At 35.7% G+C, this 20,739-nt stretch overlaps 1 protein-coding gene across 5 annotated transcripts in view; it reads right to left on the bottom strand.

Annotated features, from left to right (window-relative positions):
* Nucleotides 1-20,739, bottom strand: part of LOC124182461 (sphingomyelin phosphodiesterase) — a 45,702-nt gene that overhangs the window by 12,780 nt on the left and 12,183 nt on the right. For 2 of the 5 annotated variants that reach the window (XR_006870772.1, XM_046569774.1), the window contains exons 2-4: nt 4,866-4,975; nt 4,349-4,551; nt 524-820 (exon numbers count right to left, since the gene is read on the bottom strand). Coding sequence is in view for 4 of the 5 variants with exons in the window: in XM_046569774.1 (XP_046425730.1) it covers nt 524-820; nt 4,349-4,551; nt 4,866-4,941 (576 nt within the window). In the remaining variant the exon portion in view is untranslated. Of the gene's footprint in view, nt 1-523; nt 821-4,348; nt 4,552-4,865; nt 4,976-9,031; nt 9,263-9,773; nt 9,799-10,795; nt 11,059-20,739 lie in introns of those variants that run through there. The other 3 variants (XM_046569776.1, XM_046569777.1, XM_046569775.1) reach the window with 3 other exon arrangements.

Genomic DNA, 20,739 nt, shown 5'->3' with positions numbered 1-20,739 from the left:
CCAAGAATTTTCGTAACAAATTTCACGGAAGAAATTTAACGTTCAATATTTCAGGAAAAGTTTTGTCATATTGGGCAGTCTTTGTTTTCATTCTTTGGCAAAAAAGGATTTAAGTATAAATCAATTGCCGAAGGTTTTGGAAAACTAGGTATGATCGATATTTTGTGAAATACTCGGACTATCGTATCGTGCTTTAATATTTATGTAGGTATTTTGTTGTACCATCTGAATGCTCTTAGATGGTATTTTTTATCCAACAACTGAAAAGTTTTCACTAACGGTACTTTGACAGAGTTCGCGGTAGTGAATTTCAGATGATATTCTCACTCATTTCATATGGCAACCTGTAGAAACTTTTTACACCGTTTTTAAAAATCATACTTAATATACTTGGAATCTATAAGTAATAACCTTATATTTTTTATCAGTCACTATCGCTTTCCAATTGAAAAAATGCTCTATAAATGGAGTTTTGCGTGAGAAAAAACCGAATTAAGTGATTGAATAATCAGAAAGTACTCACTCCGAACAGCAGCGTGACGCCTTGGCAGACTCGAGCGCTTTGAATTTTGAGGGAAATGCAAAACTGGTAAATGCTGGCCATGATCTCCTCGTCAGTTTTTCCGCTCTTGATGTAGTGCTGCAAGAGGCCGGCGCCGACCTTGCAGGCAGTACAGGAGACCTTTGACATCACCGAGGTCTCCACCTCCATCATGACTTTTCGAAGATCTAGTAGCTTCAGTGCCTTGTCGACGAAACCAGATAGGTGGCCACTTTTTTGCGAAGACTCCAGATCCCAAAGTGTTCTCGAATAGTTCAGCTAATTGACGGGTTGAAGATGACCGAAAAAACAGAAAATGAGATCGTGAAACAAAGTTTAAAATATTTCTTACATTAGTAAACAGCGTATCTTTTTATAGGGTATTTATTTGATCACAGTAAAGTCATTTTGCTAAGAAAACCGTAATCTTGCTGTAAGGCAATTTCGCAATACTGACAATCTGGTTTGCAATTAATCGATTAAAACGATTTTTCTATTATTTTCACCTACTTCTACAGCCAAGCTGTTCATTTTTACAGCAAAAAGATCAATTCAAAATTGTGCTAGATGTCGCTAGCGTTGTGACCGAGCCGCATGGAGGGGAGTAATCGCTGCTGAATCAAAGACGAGACTTTTAATGGTTTATGTCTGATGTGTACCTTATCATTTATTTATTTACATGTATACAAAAGGTTTAGTCATGATTTGTTTTCCATGAAATAGCGGGTTTAGCGGTGGTCCACTGTATTAACGGTGGAGGAGGCAGCTGAGACGAGCAGTTGTGATGCCTTCAGAGGTGATAGCAGTGATGGAGTGCTGCGATTATACCGTGGCGAGGTGAGCCTAGCTCTTCTTACGTCCCAGAGTGACAGCAGCACGCTGAGTGGCCTTGTGAGAGGCCTTGGCGAGGAGTCGATCTGCTGCAGAACCCAGTGAGCTGGTGGATAGTGGTACAGGTCCCTTGGACTACGGAGGCAGGAGCCAGGGTGGAGGTCCCCGATGATGCAGTTGATCAAAACCTCCTTCTGATATCACAGCGTAGCTGTAGGACTGATTTGCTAGCCGTATCACGTGATGAGATCGTTGGTTTCATATCCTAGCCGCGGCTCAAATTTGACAGCAGGAAACCTGGCAAGCCGATTGCGGGACTCGCGCGTGGCTGCGTGGGTGGCGTTAGCGGCGCGCGCGACTGGAAAGTGGACTCGGGAGCGAACGCATGAGTTTGCGGGTCTGCGCGTTGGTCAGGGCCGAAGTTAGTGGTGTTTCACAAGTTGGTCGTGAACAAAATGTTTATTGGGCCCAATAATCATACGAATTAACCTCTACATTTTAAGATTTTTAAAATTGAATCCAACATGGCGAATAGAGTGTTAGGCCATTTATATAACAGTTGGAAAATAAACGGATTCACGTTCAACTGGGCTTGTGTAATTTCAATCAATGCTTTTAAAAGACCATCTTCAAAACCTAATAGCCTTTGATTTTTAGAAAAATCGATGAAGTGTCTTCCAAGTTGCGTTTATGGCGAATTTCTGTAGGTTTCTCAGATCCAACCTAGCCCTGAAAACTCTCAGTTCCTAGACTGTCGTAGACGGTGAACTCAGAGCACAAACTACTCTACCATCATTTTGTTGCGCGTGACATGGTTCTTGATGGCTAACAATCAATGAAAATTGTTTTACAGCCGAATTATAATCGCAAGTGAGCAAACGGCGGCCATATTGGTTTCAACGCGTTCGTCGGAATATTCTTCAGACGGGCTTGCATGGATTTGATTCATCTTGAAGTTGATCCGTGATATTATGCACTCAATCATTTGAAAATTTTGAATTATTGGGTTCAGATAAGCGAGGTTAATTTTAGATTCGTATATATAAGAATATACTTTTTTTCTCCTCGATAAACGAGAGAGCCAATTTGTCGGAACGCGAATATATTTCTTCCGAGTTACGTGAAAAGTCCGGATAATTTACTCTTGAATTTACTTCCAGCCAATGTGTATCGAAATTGCAACGCATACAGTGCGGTACTTGCTGCGCATTTAATGGGCGATCAGGCAGAGTTGTTAATGCGGCATTTACGCATGGACTGGTTCACTATACATAGTCGTGGAGAAAGTATATTTTGATACCAAAAGTGAGAGTGCCTGTATGATCTTGTGCAGGAGTAAAAAAAAAGAGCAACGGAAGTAAGGAAGGAACCTTTACATAGATATATATGCATACGCTCGCGTTACACAGCAGCATCTGTCATACGTGAAAGTTGATTTGTTCAAAGCATCGCAGACAGCTTTCTTTTCTCTTCCTCTTACTCTTCGTCTCTAATTTTCGATGAGATTATTTCCATTTTCATTGCAGTGCTGCACAACATAATAATACACCACTTTTCTCATGACTCATCATTTCTACTACTGGAAAATTTTCACGTCAGATTCATTCGTTCAATATTGCGCACTGTAACGGAAATACGAAGTATCTAGAAACGGGTTTCCGGTATGTATTGCAAGGAATCACGGCACAGAACTCACGATTAGTTAATGATTCCGGAATATTGAAAGCCCCGTCGTCTATTAAATTTATTAAATTTTATTACGGAATAATTTTTGTATTTTCTAACCGACGTTTGATCCATATAAATAAAAATTAGATCAATTTTCATTTTAGGTATTCGCATAGTTTTTGATATATGTATAAAATACAAATAATTAATACATAATCATGTTTTTGTGTGGCGAATATTTCAAATACTTGCAGTTCTGTGTTCGTTATATTAATAAGGGCGCATGTCGTCGCATGTTTGTACACATAATCCGTTTTACGAGAAACTTTAATACATATCTTGTTTAAGCTTGCTTTTACCGGGCCTAAATGTGGTAATAAGCCACTCTGGTGCCTACAGATAGGTAACTGGAGTTACAATTTACCATGTCAGGAATGAAATTGAAACGCTAGGTTGTCTATCTGTAGATGCCGAAATGGCTTGCTTCCACGTTTAGGCCCGGTACAACAGTTCGTGCAATCCCCGGTTGACATTCCGAAGACTTTATCGATATTTGTTATACTAAACAAATTTATGCGCTTCTTCCTCAAGTCAAGTCACGTCTCACGATAATGTAATGTATTTATGCATTCATGTTAGATTTTACAGCAAATTTATTACTTCTCAGTGACATTTCAGATATTTGGTAGGAAAATAATTTTGCCAAAGAAGTTAAAAAATTCATTTCACGATTGTTTATAAATGTTTCGTTTTTAGTTTACTCAGAATTTAAAATATTTATTTTCTGGGAAATTCAGTTATTCTAGAATATTGATTATTATAGTTTTTTAAAATTCAACGTTATTCAATCAATTTCTATTTGTTAATACTGATTTAGATAATCGTTTATGTGGACTCAACTTTATTTGTGATTGGAATTGCGAAGAGTTTTCTAGACAAAAGTAATATTCAAATTGTCGTCTCAATCTTTCTTTGATAACTTTTAGAAAACGTTAATTTTAAATATTTGTAAATTTCTGAAATGTATTTTTCAAAAAATAACTATCAGTGAGTATGAGAAAGTTTTCTCTTTAAAATTCTTCGAATTATTCGTACAAATGCGATTAAATTTTTTTTTAAATTGTTCAATAATTTACCCACTATCAAATATAACATAAAAACATTTTAATCCAACGGCTATAGGAAAATTTCCGCAAGACAAAGCATTTCAAATATGCGTCTAGTGAACTGAAATCCTTTTCACCCAGTTATTTACGCTATGAATATTTATCAAGTAATAAATAGATAGGCGTGATCCAAGTTCCTCACTCTTAACATTTGTTCGGGAGATGTTCTGTTAATGACGACTTGTACGTCCTGAAATTCGCGTATAACGCTGCTGTTAGGTAGAAGCGGAACACTCATTCTCCGTGCAATTCTTTCTTTAGCAAGTAACCACTCATCAGCAAGGCTCGTCCAGTTTGTGTTCGCTATTTCCGTTTCCCTCTTCATTCTTTCTCTTGCAGGACTTCCTGCGATCAGAAACATGGAGTAAAAATCAATTCGAAAAACAACGAAGATTTAGTTATTCTGTAAATTTTTTCTCTCATTTTGTTTCCTATGTAATTCTTAAGTTTGTATTTTAAATTTTCAATCCAGATATTACCTACAGTATTATTGGAAAGAATTTCGGTGCTCAAAATTTGTCAAAATCGAATTCACAATAAGAATTATAGTGATCAATGCTGAGTTCCGTGACGAATGTTCTTTTTTATTGACGGAACTGATTCGAGGATTCGAAATTTTTGAATTTGTAATGTGTAACTTAAATTATTTCACCGCTTACCAAGTGCCAGCCATTGGATGGCGGCTAAACAGAAGAGGATCAAGCCGCTTCTGAACATCCATGTTTGATTTGGCATGCTATTTTTGTAATCTTTGGTATTTATTTATGATCTGAAACAGAAAGAAAACAACATAAATAATATCTCACATAAATAGAACAGTGAATAAATGATTTAAAATTTGAAATAAATGGTTATTCTGATAATCTAAAATGATCAAGTATTTTTCAATTCGATGTCATTTATTCAAAAAATGTGCCAAATATTATTGTATATACAGAACAATTTGCGGGATAATAATATGAAAAATTTGTATAGATTTTTCAAGATATTGTAGCTGCGCAAAATCTGACGATAGAAAAAAAAATTCACCGTGAAGTATACGACTTGAACCCATTCTTCATTATGATTCAAGCATTTAATGAGGGATCGTTCAATATATCCGGAAGAAATCTGCAATATATTACGATCAGTTTACCAGTTATGTGAACACGCGGATCTTGCGGAACCAGCGAATGCTGCTGACCGACATTTTATTTGGGTTGACTTGCTGAACTGGATATTGACAATCGGGAACCTGATTCTTACGTATGAAAATAGAGGACAACATTTTTAACGTATTAAAAAACTGCGAAAAGTTGATTCGATGAAACAAAATAAAGGTTGGATTTCAAAGGACAGAAAAATCGGCCTTTTCTTATATCAATAATTGATAGATTACCGAAAGACTACAAGTAACAAGTATTTAGGTATTTCATAGAACGTTGTTGCATTATGTCAAAGTTTCAATCACCGAATTAAAATTGAATGTGAATTGTATGAAGAAATTGATTTTTAAAAATCTTGCATATTTTCTTGAAAATCAATCAACAATTAAGCCCATAGAAAATATTATACACAATTAAGAGATTTTGTGAAAAGATTTTAACACATCATGTGAAAACTACGTTTTGAAACATTACAAAAGTTACAATTTTGGTGGAAGTTTTTTTGAAACTCGATATGCCAACATGTGAAAACTTTTCATAATATTTTAGTCTCAGAGCCTGACAGTGTTATCAGAATATTTTAAAACAATCGTTTTGAAAACAGTTAGATTTATTATTGTATTCCTTTTTAATTCATCGAATCGCGATGGCAGCATGGAAAAATTTTCTGCATCTTTCGTCAGTAACGATCATTCAACAAGAACTCTGCGAACCCAGCTTGAGCGCGGTTGATAAATCAGTTTCATTACTTATCTGCCTATGAACGTGGATTTTTCGGTTTGCGATCAATCGTGGCAAGGCCAGGGATTTCTCACGGTTTTTTTTTTTTGCTACTAGTAAAGTGAAAGGAATTTCGGGCGCATGATCTGTCGTTGACGAAACGCGAAGCCCTTACCCACCGGGTATTGCATCAATTGTCGGTAACCAGCCAGGCGAGAAGATCGCTAGAACTTCGGATAGAAGACGGACAGAGCGTTAGTTAAGCTGCAGATACGTTCAGGAAATGGATTTACGGTAAATAAAACGTCTTGATCTTCGAACGACTTGGATTCGTGACTCCTAATTTCATATTATATGCACGAAATTACAAGGTTGTGGTTATCGACTGAGTCGAATAAACAGCAGTAAACTGTTTCAAATTTGTATCCTCACTATAATTAAGACCTTTTGTAGTAAAGTGAACGTTATTTAAAAAAAATGAACAAAAACTTTGAAATTCGAAATTGGATTTCTGAAGTGCTGTGATTAAATAATAATTTTTGTACTTAAATGTTTCAAATTTCTGCAGAAAATGAATCGAGATTCATACGTTACACAGAATATGAAAAATTTCAATTAGAAACATAAGAACCGGTATTCCACTTATAATGTGAAGTATTGAGGATATTCAATCTCGAAGACAAAAATTGAAGTGTCACATTCTTGTCTTCTAACATTTACCCCAAAAAGGTATTTATTAACGCAAGTTTTAATTGTGAAGTTAGTGCTTCTTTTGACTTGTTGAAAAAATCTAGAAAACAGCAATAACTTTGACTTATCGTACCGTAAATTCGACTTTGTTTTTGTTTTTTTAAATTGTTTGCGTCGAGTATAAATTGGTAGAGAATTTTGAATTTTAAAAGGAACAATCATCCTCTTGCCTGAGTTTTGTTTTGCTGGGAAAATGGAACTACGAAATTCCCTCGTGCGTCAGAACAAGTTCGGGAACGGAAAGCAAAAAAACTCGTTTACGACTGATGAGATGCTGGGTAATTCCCGCAGCTTATTCCATTTCCCGTTCCTCGTTATCAAATTCAATTCCGTGATTATCAAGATCCTGCTGTCTGATCTAACTTCAGAGCGTAGATCCGAACACGGGAATTCCGCGATGTGAGTCAAAATCCCGAGTTATTATAGTTGGTAGCATTTCGCGTCTGCCACAAGGAAAAAATGGGGAGTTCCCTCTGAGTAGGATGGTTGTTTCCGTATTTCATTTTGTAATAAATGCTGTACATGTGTTGTGTGAAAAATCAAATGAAACAGAGTCAAAAGATGTAATCAAAATTTTAGTCGTTCTTCAGGCATCTTAAGGATATCTTTAAAAATTTCACAGCCGTCTTCGTGAATGTTTTTCGTTCTTTGAGTGCTTTGTGAATGTCCCTGAAATTCCCAAAGACCTAGACGTCGTGAATATCTTTCAGGTCTTTCAGGAATCGGTGACGAGATTGAATAGCTACAGCATGTTTTAAAAATTTTTAAGTCTTTTAAGTGTCTCGAAAATTGCATCATGAGTCTAAAAATTTGTAGATGTCTTTCAAGCATTACTCACAAGTTTTGAAATTTCATACAAACGGTTTAAACCTGTTAGTCAACTCTTAAATGTCTTCTTGAATATATTAAAATATCCGTTAAGCGCTGCCAAAAATTGATTCACGCGTGTTAAAAAATTTTTGATACCTTTCATAAGTCTTGCGGATACCTGCACGTGCTAAATTCAAAGTGCACATGGTATATGAGTGAAAAACCTGAAACTCAATGAAGTTATAATACCCGTAAAAGAATGCTGTGTTGTTATCGATTACCATATAAATATAAGAAACATGCTTCAGATACTTATATAAATTTCAAAACTCACGCCTTCTTTCATTGGCGTCTTAAATATCTGACACATACTCGAATTTTATACGTAGAAAAAAAAAATTACAGACGCATTGGGAGTTTTTACGGCTGTTGCATTTATGTTATACACAATTTGGGCGTGTTTCAGCAAAAGCTGGAAAGTTTTTTTTTACAGTCGTATGAAGGGTGTTTCATAGTCAGGGTGAAAATTTCTCCGTCCTTCGTATGACAGACAAATGAAATGAAAAAATTAAATCTTAAGGATGTCGGGAACTGGTATTCAAATCTCTGGTGATTTTACCTCTAAAAAAAGTCTGAAAGAAGAGTTGAAAAATTGAGATGTCGTCCGTATTTAATACATTTTTTCGTCTTTTAATTAAGCAGTTCATTTTCTGCTACGTTGAATGACTGGTAATTCACGTCGTTTGGTGTCAGAGCGATTGAAATCGAAACGGAACTGACCTCCTCGACGGCCAGTAGTTGGCGATCTGAGCTACCTTATGTTACCACTTTAATTCGAGTGCCGATATATGTGTCACTGGCATAAGAAGGCACTTTAAATTTCGAACGGCGAGCCGAGACGATCAACGGTTTTGCACCTGCAAGTTGGTACCTCTTAGGTGCCATCGATGACCTGCAGCGCCACGTATGTGGGTCACTAAAAAGCGGTCAATTCGGTTTATACAGAACAGCAGGCGCGATTTCGGAACACGTTCAACGGTTATCGAATCTATCGAGATTTCACAAATTTATGCAGCGTTTCCGATTTAATCGTTGAACCGGTACTGATCGATAAAAAATCATTCTATCCACGAAGAAACGTCAGAAAACAGATTCACCAAATTAACCAAAAATTTATCCCGTCTTTCCGAAGGTGTTTTCAAGGATTTTTGTATCTTCAATCAAGTCGTAGATTGATTTGAATTCAATCACAGCAACGTCTTTGGAGTCAAGAGAAATCCTTTGTCTTAATTAATAAATAGCTACAGCGTAAGAAACCTTTTGTTAGTGAAAAAAATGTAGATAGGTATGATTTGGTAAAATGAACAAAGCTTTTCGCATCAAAATTGGATATTACGTACTAGTTGAAATTGTGATTTTTTTCCTTTCATCCGTGCGTAATTCAAGGTTATGATCTACTGAAATTCAGCACTATTATAGCGACAAAGGCATGAATGTAGAATAAATTGTAAATTCGAAAGTAACTTCTTATAACAGTATAGAGACGAACTGGACGAATTCAGTTCATGAACCGTCCGCAACTACCATCGAACGCAAAGCAAGCTGCGTAAACACAAGTTGGCAATTGAATGAATGAACTTGATGGCAGTGGCGTGCTGCATCGGTAGTTTTATACGCTTATCCAGTCTCACACCATCACTGCATACGCAACATACAAACCGTGACTCGGCATTGACATTAAAACGTTGATATGCGGCGTTTGAAACGTTCAGGTTCGTTGCTGGATTATCATTCGGTATCACAACTTACAGCGTACAATTGAAAATGTTCTATTAAACATTTCACATGGTCATGGTGAAACAATTTTCCACCAGGTGGCATCCACCGTACTCGAATTTCTCGCTAGTCTAATGTAACGCATCATCGACGTTTCTCCTATTCTTTACAACATGTTATTGTACACGTTCACGCGTAACAAGTATTTCACATGCTTTTACGTTATCGTGATATGCTGATTGCAGCGAAAGGTTGCGAAACGTACACAACGTATTCTACACGTTGCATAACGATTTGACATTATGTGCAGTTTAATGTGTATAAAATATTTCCGTGTGTTCTTGAATTATTGATTGTGCAGGCTACCTTGTTCGGTTGATTACGGCGACGTACTGCGTCATATTGCATACACTAAACTCAATTTTAGTTACACCGCACCGTAGATACTTGTTATACTAAATTATAGTCCAAACACATGTGCCATGTTTGTGTTCTCGCGGTTCAACACGAACGTATAACGGTGCTGATTCCCCGAACCCACTCGCATAAAAATTAGACGAACTTATTTTAGATCAAGAGTGAACCTCATACGCTGGTGCGAAATTTATGCCTAACCTCTCGACAGAAAAATTCCACTAGCTTGTTATCCAGTTTTAAGGAATATTTCGGAGGTGAAATCGTGGCCTAACTAAATTTGCTATCACATTATGTCGCGTAAAACAGCGTTCGACGAATATCGCGTAACGCATACGATCTTAGTGCCAAAATATAATTCCAAGCGGGTCAATGGCGGCCATATTGGTTCTTATCTATCAGCGTTTCGGATTCGCAGCTGTGTTGTAAATTTTGTTACTTTTGAGCCGATCGGCCTCATTAACAAATTTTAACTTCTAATTATATGTTATAGGTACAATTTTCTCACGCTTTCTGTTGATTCCTGTCAGAAAACTGATCGCTCCATTTTCTTAGAGTATAATCTAAAAAAACTATCGTTACTGTGATGTGACGACGAAATCGATTTCTGTAGGTGTTACTATTTTTACTTCGATTTTGTCGGTTGTTGCTTGTTTGTTTTCAGTTGACATGCGTTTACATTTTGAGTCACAACATTGTCGGAAGCAGATAAAAAAAAATTGTAGAATAATTATTTTAAAAAACAACGTTCTTTGGCTAATTCTAAACAACGTAATACTTTAACGTAGACGTTGGGAAAACTTCTTGCTCCCTTGGAAAAAAGTGTTCGAGTTGCAGAAAAAAAAAAAAAAAAATCGGAACTGGAAAGGAGGAATAAAAGAGGGCCGATCATCACGATGGGATGGACACAAAAGGATACGATGGCATTGAAAACAGGCGAAACTGAGACGGAAACGACGGCAAGTGATACACACCGTTATGTGACCCACAGGCGCGATACCACGCGGTCTTTATCCTACTGCTGGTGGTGCCTTTTCTGAATATAAGGTGCCTCCATCTTTCACGGCATCTTGTGTATTTCATCAGAGTCACGTGATTGTGGGTAATACGCATGGGTAATTAATCGCACATCTCAATAAGTAGCCTAACACGTTTACAATACTATTATATACACATATAGCAACTTTAAACATACCGCGATGCAGACAGGTTATGTGATGCAAAAGCGGAGTAAGAAAGTAGAATTGAAAAAGTTCGATGACACATCAAATTCAGGTTCGTAATATTTGCGGGTTTGCTGGAAGAAAATAATGAGTTTATTTCGGACGCGTTTTGAACACCACTTTGCACAAAAAGTTTCTTTTCTTTAAATGTAATTTTTTTTAAAACTACAACTCGAATCTTTTCAGCCTTACTGTAAATAGTGAATATTTTTCAAAGTGTTATTTCATTTTGCCCGATTTTCGTATACTATTCTTCAATAATATTGAAAGAAGATATTTCCTTTGCAGAGTTTTCGCGTTCTTTTCTTGGTTTCTTATCCACTTTGTTTCATTTCCAATTTACTTTTCAATATGATGCATGAATATGTAATATTCTTCTGCCCGGTTTTACGTATAATGTTGAAATACATAATTTCGATTTGCAGTTTACACAGATCATTCCAGAAATCGTTTAAAAGGTGTATAATGTATGGACTGTAACATCTGAAACGTTTATACACGCGTAGATGCGAACCGTGTACTATATTATGTACAACACTACAACTTTCGCCGATCGTACTGTATTCCCCCCATATATCTTCGTCGATATTTTTTTAGGTTACGGCGATGCGTAGATGGATCACTATCACTGTACCTACACAAAGGAAAAAGCCACGCGTCTGCAATTATTTCAAGAATTACACGGCATGCACATAATTGGCATGTGGAATATAAATGTATATTACAGGTATCGTTTCCTAGACAACAGATACGTGGAATATACCTGATAATTATTATAACATTTCACATCTTTAAAAATGACTTTAACTGACTTCGCGTGATACTTAAATTTTCGTCAAAAAAATTCTCAACGATTTTTACGAAGCGTTGAAGCGCTGAAGCGTTAATCGTTTGTCTTAAACAAAAAATGGAAAATACAAAAAGTATTTAACAGAAGCTTGGCCATCGATGCTTCGTTTTCTAATCGCTGCAAAATCGTTGAAGATCTAGAGATTCGTTCGAACTTTTTCGGTATTAAAATAATTTTTGGTTAGCTCGTTTGAAAATTTGTATTCTGAATATTCCCGGTTCTACCATAGAATTTTGTTTTTCACCGATTTTGAAATTTATAAATACCTTTTATTCGACTGCCGTGCTATCGGAAATAACATGTTATTTCAAATAGACTTTCACGTTAGATTTTGTCGCAATCGGTACCTGCATAAATTTCATAACGCAGGCTTCACATATTATCTGTTCATCAGAATTCCACCGAATTTGTCTTTCGTCACATGATAATACAACGTAATTAGTATACGTTTCGTTTATTAGCTTTCTGTTTCGGAATATCAACTCTTTATCGTGATTTATTATGCGGAATATTTTCAAATCTAAACTTGAACACTGCAGCACTTCTTAACATATGTTACACCTAGAAAAATGGAGTGCAAGGTGCAACAAAATTATTAGTTGAATGTAACATACAAGTCAATTAATTCAGGAACACAGAAAATGATTAAACATTTTCAATTTAGTTTGGACAAATTCGATTATAATTGTCAATTTTGTCAACGAAATGATAAAAACAGCTTCGTTCATTCGAGTAAATATTTATGTAGAGCAGATAAACTTTCTACCAATTTCATGAATTATACAACTAAAATTTAGTTGCGTTTAAGCATTTTGTTTGTGCGGGTTTACACTATATTACGAAATAAAATGGTGAACAGCTTAAAGGTCGAGCGGGAATTCTTGGGTCATATGTTTGTACAATTTCTAGATCATCGTGACCGTCACCGTGTTGACATAAACTCTCTCACGTAATTTCTTCGCTACTTGTATTTCGTATCTATTTGCTTAGCCTCGTCGTTTGCGATTGGTTTATTATACTTGGACGGTAAGATTCAAGAGGTGTTTGAGAACTTGTATCAACAAGTAAAAATACAAAGTCCGAATTACAAAATTTATATATAATTTTTGTCGTAGTATATGCAATACGTTATAATTTTTGGAGGTCTTCAAGCGCCTTTTACGTCCATTTATTTCCAATACGTAAAACGAAGAGAAGAAAAAAAAGTTGAACAATTTATCAACGAGTTTTTTTCACACGGTAAATTCAGCATTTATTATTTCTTATTTTTTTCCCTTCACATTCTCTCTTTATATTCTTCATGACATCTTCCACATACCGATCATTGATTTTTTTTTAAATTCTCAACATCGAGCGCGCGGAATAAAGAATAAGACCCCTGAAATTCGACACATCAATGATACATGCCTGACAGATAAATGTGCAAACGTGGTTGGCCTACGCGATTGTAATTCCCGCAGACTAATCGAAGGAGAATGCAAGAAGAATTGCGGGCAGAGAAACGTGGCTTTCGTGTTCATCGCGTTTCGCGAATATATATACATTATACATATATACACGATGCCGGTAGACACGAGTGTAGCATTAAGAAGGCCTGACCTGATTTGCGAATCAAATGTGCGGGTTACGTTGCACTGCGTATAGTCTACGCAAATTGTGATAGCATGCTTGAAACTCCGACCCATTCAGTAGTTGTATAATGTGTTGTATTGGTAAATCTTGGTGAGCGGTCATTGAATGTAAAACGTATATTTTCGTTAACGTTTCGGCTCGGATAAGGGCCCCCCTCAGAACGATCGATTTTTTATTTGACTGTCAAGAACATAAATTTCCTCAGTAAGACATAAACTTCTATGGATATAATACTATTGAAAGTTATTATTTATTGTAGATTAGAGCGAACAAATCGTATGTCGGTTGTGATTAAAAAAGTGTATAGAACTTGAGGAGTAATTTACATTGTACGAGAAAGAGGATTAAGCCACTGGTCAGAATCATAAAATACATATTGGAGAGCGATGGTTCTTCGAATAGGTTGACAATAGACGTTAAATAGGTTAAAAAAGGAGTTGTACATTATTTTATTATTTTTGTTCGTGACAGATGGTTTAAATAAATTGGTTCTGAGGAGGGCCCCCATCAGGGCTGAAACGTTAACACTATAAAAAAGTGTTTTGAGTTGTGACCTTCATATCCAAGAATAACATTAGTCAACAAGTCATCAAGGTAAAAAAAAAAATCGTCTTCGTTGACAATAGACATTGGCGTCTTCTCCAATTGTTAGAAAGTGTAGGTGTGTAAGAATTGAAAGTTAATAAATAAAATAACTAAATATATTCACAATGTATAAGTCAAAAGATTGAAAAGGTTAAAAAAAAGGTTTGGGATAGTTAATATAGTTAAAACGATGTTGACACAACAATAATGGTGCCATTATCTCCCTATTCTCCATGTCTAAACAATTTTACTAAACCGTTTGAACCAACTGGTAAACGACAACTGCTGGGAGAATCAAATGTGACCCAGAGTGAGGGGATCCCATCTTTTCCCGAATCAAAGACAATTTGTAAATCTTTTGAGTTTTTTCCTACAAATTTGACATTGTGTTTGGTAAATAACCTATTCAAATTGATGTCCTACTACCAAGACTTACCAATACATTATCTACGAGGTCAGGAATTTTAATCCTCCATGTATAATGTATTCTTTGTTGTACGTTAATATTTGGTAGAGTTGTTGGTTGTTTAGCTTCGATAGTCTCAATAGCGTGTCGTTCAAGTCACCGAATCAGTTTCATAATTTGGAATGAATTAAAGTCGTTGAACTTGGGTGAATTGACAGCAAGTCACGATGGAAGTAAGGACTTATTTTTAGTTATTTACGTGTACTTTGCGTTGTTTGAAGTTATTTCAATTCACCTGAAGTTACTATTCAATTTACGCAATGTCACGACAGCTAACTTCAGCAGTAGCTTCAAGTCTTATTAATTTACTTCAACTTGCTTGAAACCGTGTGAATTGACTTGAATTTACTTCAAGTCATGTGGATCGACTTAAATTCGCGACAAGTTACTTCGAGGCTCGTGAAAATACGGCAACTAACTCCGGAAGTAACTTCGATCCGATGTACGTTTACTTGAGTTCTTCAAAACTTACTTCAAGTTTCGTGAAATCATTTCAACTAACTTGAGAAGTAATTTGAAAACGAACTAGAAATCGTGTGAATTCGCGAGAAGATAGTTGAAATTTTGTACGATAACCTGAAGTAACTTGAAAAGTAACTTAAGATGCAACTTGAAGTTTTTTGAAGATACTTCAAATAATTTGAAGATCTGTTAACTTACGCGAAATTATTTTAAGTAGTTTTAAAATCGCTCAACTCGCGTGAATCCATTTAAAGTCACTTAAATTTACTTCAATCATTTCAAATGACATAAATCTGTATGAGTTCAGTTGAATTTGTGCAAATTCATTGGCTTAAGTCTTCACGTGAAGTGTTTTTTTTTTTTTTTGTATAAGTGGCTTCGGTAGCTTGAAATCTTGAGATCATCGAATCCCTGGATATTCAATTCCTCGAGAAATGATTACGAACTCTATGTGAAATACCGAGCTGTTACATATCGATGCTTCTAATTATGGTCATAGTTACCGATTGCCTAGAAATTCTGTATCATGCTTGTGTCGAGCCACCTGGACTCAGTTGTTATACTTGCGAGTGAATTTTTTCTTTGGTCATCGATATTCTTTGTTGATAGACAACGCGCAAAGTACTAAGTGATCGATCACTCGATTCTTGAAAATTGGTGACTGTAATTACATAGCATTGCTGTGAGTCGCAACAAGTTACAGCTGTGGCAAAAATTGTACATAATTTATGTATATCCAAGACAAAGGTGTTCAACATCTGCAACGATCGTAAAAAAAGTGACAGGGGGCAAAAATAACATTTTCATTTGATATCGATCAATATTCAATTATTCCGAAGGCATCGTTGGACACTCATAACAAAATCAGACGTTGTGTTTTAAATTTCGGTAAAAAAATACCCATTTCTACAGGCATTAAAATTGTCATTATTAACAAAAAAAAAAACTATCATTAATATTTCAGTTTATTTGTCGCAAAACATACAAAAAAAAAAAAAAAAACAATCGAGAATTCTTTCTCAATATTTCCGACTCACATTTAGATGTTTTTATGTTCTTTGTTTCATTTTTAACCATATTGGTGTTTTTTTTGAAAAATGATTAATCCGGATTATAAAAATCCATGAACCGTTCAATAACAGAAAATCGAATGATATATCCTTCACGATTTCTTTTAAGGTTTTCACGCAATGCATCTTTCAATAATATTAGTAGCAGCATGTGAAAAGCAATGACTCACACTCGCGTTTGTGCACAAAGAATTTTTGATATCATATACATAATTCTTAATCGTATAATTATAGTAATTTCACACAAAATCTGAATCACCATTTTGCATTTAAATTAGTATTGATTAAACCGTTGATCAACTAATTATATGTTGAGAAATTTTTAAAATCATCTGCTGTGGCCGATGTACAGGAAAAATCGTGAACACCTATTCTATTAATATTAAATCTATTTGAAGAATTTTCGGCGGTCGAATTTATACCTCAGGCGTTATCAGATTCACTTTGTTTTTCAACATTTTTGAAAAAATGTATTTCTGTATTAGGTAAATAAATCTCTGATTAACAAGTTATAATTTGCACTACAATTTACACATGTCGATAATTTCGTGCAAAACAATCAGTCTGAAAATAAAGCTTTTAAGGTTTTTCAAGATTAGATAATGTATGCGCGTGTTTTCTCAAGCAATATTATCTATTGGATCGAAACGAACGTTGAATGCCTGATTCGTGCACCGCGCGACGATTTATCGTGTATTTCAAATCACGACGAGTCAACTTAAATGAACGATCACTGCAGAATTTCCAACAGCGTACATTTACCAACGATTGCAACGACTGATTTTCACTTTCCAATTTCGTCAGACGTTCACAAATTTCATCGGATCCCCACATTTTATACCCAAGACTTTTACGCGACAGTTATTTAATATACTCTTTTAGCGATTTGCAGAATTTTACTTCAGCATAATCAAACCACGATGCGTATAATGTGATTAATAAAAAAATGCCCGATAAGTTCTAAGAGACGATACTTTTGCGGAACACATTTTTTTTGGTTCTCTCAAAAACTAACTGTTGCACACAACATTTTAAGAAATCAGTTTTCAGCATTGCCCAGAATATCGAGGGTTTTTGAAGAATAATTATCACTCGAAGATTGATCGTCAAATACTTCGCGGGTATCAGAAACGAGGAAGAAATGATTTAAAAAACAGTAGCTCGTCTAAAATCGAAAATAAAACTCGTATTTGATTTTGTTCTCAATGGATTTACCTGTTATTTTTCTGAAACTCGTGTATACTTTAACAGAATTCCAATAAAAGCAGTTTTAGAGCAAGTTGCGTAAACATTTTTGAGAAAAGAAAGTCGAACGTCATCTTGAGAAAAAATTGTAATATCTGATTTTTTCTTCAATTTGTTAAAGAAAAAAATAATACAGTTAATTTGATCGGAGCTTATTCAAAGATTTTCTGCTCCTTTTTTCAAATGCAATTGTACTCAGCAAAATCAAAGGTATACGAATGTTGAAATAAGCCTCAATTATACATAGCTATTTAATTTTCTGAAATCACAATTATCCTCACAATTATTCCCAAAATTCTGAAAAGTGAAACTGTAATACTGGTTATAAAGTTTTTCAAGAAACTTGGAGAACGAAATCAGTGTTTCCGGCAAAAAATGTTCACACAAAGAAATTGAAATGAAGAATTTTTTGCTACAATAGAGAGATAATTTTTTTATTCAGGTTATCCGTTCAAAATATTTGTTAATAATTTTACTATCGGTTATACGTAGCGTCGAAACCAAATTCTCAAACAATAAAGTGCAAGTAAATTCTCACTCGAAACCCGACAAGTTGCACATGGCTATTGAAAAACGACAAAAACAAAAGTACCGTTTCTCTGACACCGAGTGAATAACTTTACATATCTATCGAGGCATAAAGAAGAAGGAAAAAAAGAACACCACGAATTTTCACCCGGATCTGCGAGCTGCTAATTCGAAGAAATTCTTTTCTTTCACCGTTGCCGTCTTCACGTTCATACCTATAATATCCACGAGTCTGCGCACCTTCGTTCGCGGTCTGGAACAACGAACACGCTTCTTGTATAAATATCATGTTCTTGAATTTTTTTCTTTTCTGACGCCGAGGCATATAATACACACACCCGTATAAACATATACGTATATTCAAATCAGTTGCTGACCGGAATGAATATGAACGTATGTTTACGGTCACGTGATACTCCTACTCTTACCGACCGAGCAATCGGGTGCATCGCTCTTTTGTAGCTGTATTCAGGCAAGTTGCTCATATCCCGAAAATCGTCAAAAAGGAACGAACCAAGGAACGTTCACGAACGGTGAGATCATCTTTTACTTACGAGATTATTTTCATTCCTAGTTCTCGTCTAGCGACCTCAATATTGCGTGAAAACAGTCTAACGGTGGCTCATTTCACTACTCATTCTTTCCGGCATTGCGCGAATTATCACAACTAGGCACTTTTTGGCCCCTGAAATGCGGGAAATGAGTAAATAGCAACGCGTGTCAAAAAACCACAAATTTTGATTACGATTTTCGGGATACGAGTAGCTTTCTTGAATTTCGCTAGAAACAGCGATGCACCGTAGAAATATGAACACTTTCCGTTCGTTTGTTCACTTAACAGAGGAAGAAAACGGGCGAATTTTCTCGGTCGGTAACGGTAGGACTACTACATGACCCTTAAGTATGCGGATGAATTGCAGGCATGACTGTAGAGGCATTTTTGTGCGGGTGTAAACGCACCATCACTCGCAATCGCTGAAACCTTGTGTACCTGAATGCTGCGGTGATCGACCTTTCCTTCCACGTGGGTTCAGAATCTTGTTTTTTTCATTTCCCTTGTTCGTTTGGTTTTTTTTTTTTTTCTATCTTTTGCCGAGCGGCAGGTAGACGAAAAGTATTTTTATCTGTTTGTCAGACGTGTCGGTGCTGTTGCTGCTTCTATGCCTGCTAACGCAGTGCGGTTATTGATGAAAGTAGACGCAACTTTCTTCCAGCACGGATTTACGTTACCTCGCATGTACACGTCAAATTATGTATAGTACGTTCTCAGATTCGTGCAACAAAAGCGAGTTTCAGCGACTAGTCGAATAAACTCTTGTCATTTCTTGCGAAAATCTGTACGGTTCTCTTCGGAGTATCCGGATTGCGATCTTGATTTTCAAGGTGGGAGTATGAAAGCGTAGAAAGAGAACAGAAAATAGAACGGTCGCAATATCGAGATTTCCGAGATGCGAAAATCTATTTTATAATATTTACACAACGTAGAAAGCTGAAGTATGGAAAATTCGATAATTAGATAGGTCAAAAGCAGGGAGTCATAAATGTGGAATCGTCGGAATGACTAAGAATATAATCAAATTGTGTCGATTAAGGGGACTCGGTGGTCTAGAGCACGAAAAATTCACCTATTTTCACGATTTTTTTTTGCCATTAAAAATTTAAAAAACGATGTTTCAACTTTTCAGGCTTATTACTACGTTTATTGAGCGTACCAATAAAAATTTTTTTTTTTATTTTAAAAACAATATTTATTATTATAAAAATGTCGCTGAAGATGACCCTCTCGAAAAATCGGACCCGGAAGACGTGGGTGATTTCGAGACTTCTACGCATCTGAAACAAAAAATTCAAGAAGATTCTTAATCAGAAAGAGTGCAGTTATGGTCGGAACTACAACAAATCGAAAAAATTAAAAATTGACAAAATGGCGCGTTTTTGAAAAAAAAGTTCGTAAAATCGTGTCTTTTTCACTAGTTTTTTAGTGTAAACAATAGGAAATTATTTAAATAAAATTATGATTCCAGTTCCGACGATAGTCATACATGTTGTGAACAACATATCCAAATTTCAAGTGATTCGGTTGAATAATTTTTTTATTTTTTATTAATTTAAAATTTCAAATGAGTATTTTCTCAAAAAAATTAGACTTGAACGTGCACTTACAGTAATCTGCAATTCCCGCGGCATACAATGTCCCTTCAGTCTTCTCATACTCTTCTCTCATATTTTCACTACAACTCAGGTAGACAACTCAGGTAGCAGCTGCTTTTCTACGAACGATAGAACTATTCACCGAGCTGACCGACCTTTCTACTTACTTTCGCGCCGACCTTCAATGGGCTGTAAAACTTGAAATACTGTGAATATCATTGCCAAATTTTCACAGTATATTCTTAAGATACTATATTTTCGAAATATTGAAAAAAAAAATCGATTTTTCGAAAATTCTAGACCACCGGGTCCCGTTAACGATGGTCGATACATCCAGATCGTTTTTCGTGTATCAATACTTTGAATGAATGTTAATTTTTGGGAAAATTCACAGGATTCCTGGTTTAGAAAAATAACTACTGTTCTTTGTTTCTAATGCGACTCGCCTCTCGAAATGAGTTCACAGTGATTCGATAAGATTTTTGAATCGGTCGGGGTTAAACTTAAACTGTGAGATGAGTCGCTGCTTGCAGATCTATTATCTGAAGGTAATCCACTAATCTTCAGTATGTATTGCTTGCGAGAGAGTTGCGACATCTAGCGGTGGTTCAACAATAGTATTTCAGATTTTATCGTAGGAATTCGAAATTTTACCTGGAATTCAGAAAATCTGAAAATCCGAGAATTATTCTTAGGTGTTGATATT

The sequence above is a fragment of the Neodiprion fabricii genome, chromosome 5 (assembly GCF_021155785.1).
Source record: "Neodiprion fabricii isolate iyNeoFabr1 chromosome 5, iyNeoFabr1.1, whole genome shotgun sequence".
Classification (NCBI taxonomy): domain Eukaryota; kingdom Metazoa; phylum Arthropoda; class Insecta; order Hymenoptera; family Diprionidae; genus Neodiprion; species Neodiprion fabricii.
Note: the sequence above shows the minus strand (reverse complement) of the source record. Positions and strands in the feature narration are given on the sequence as shown.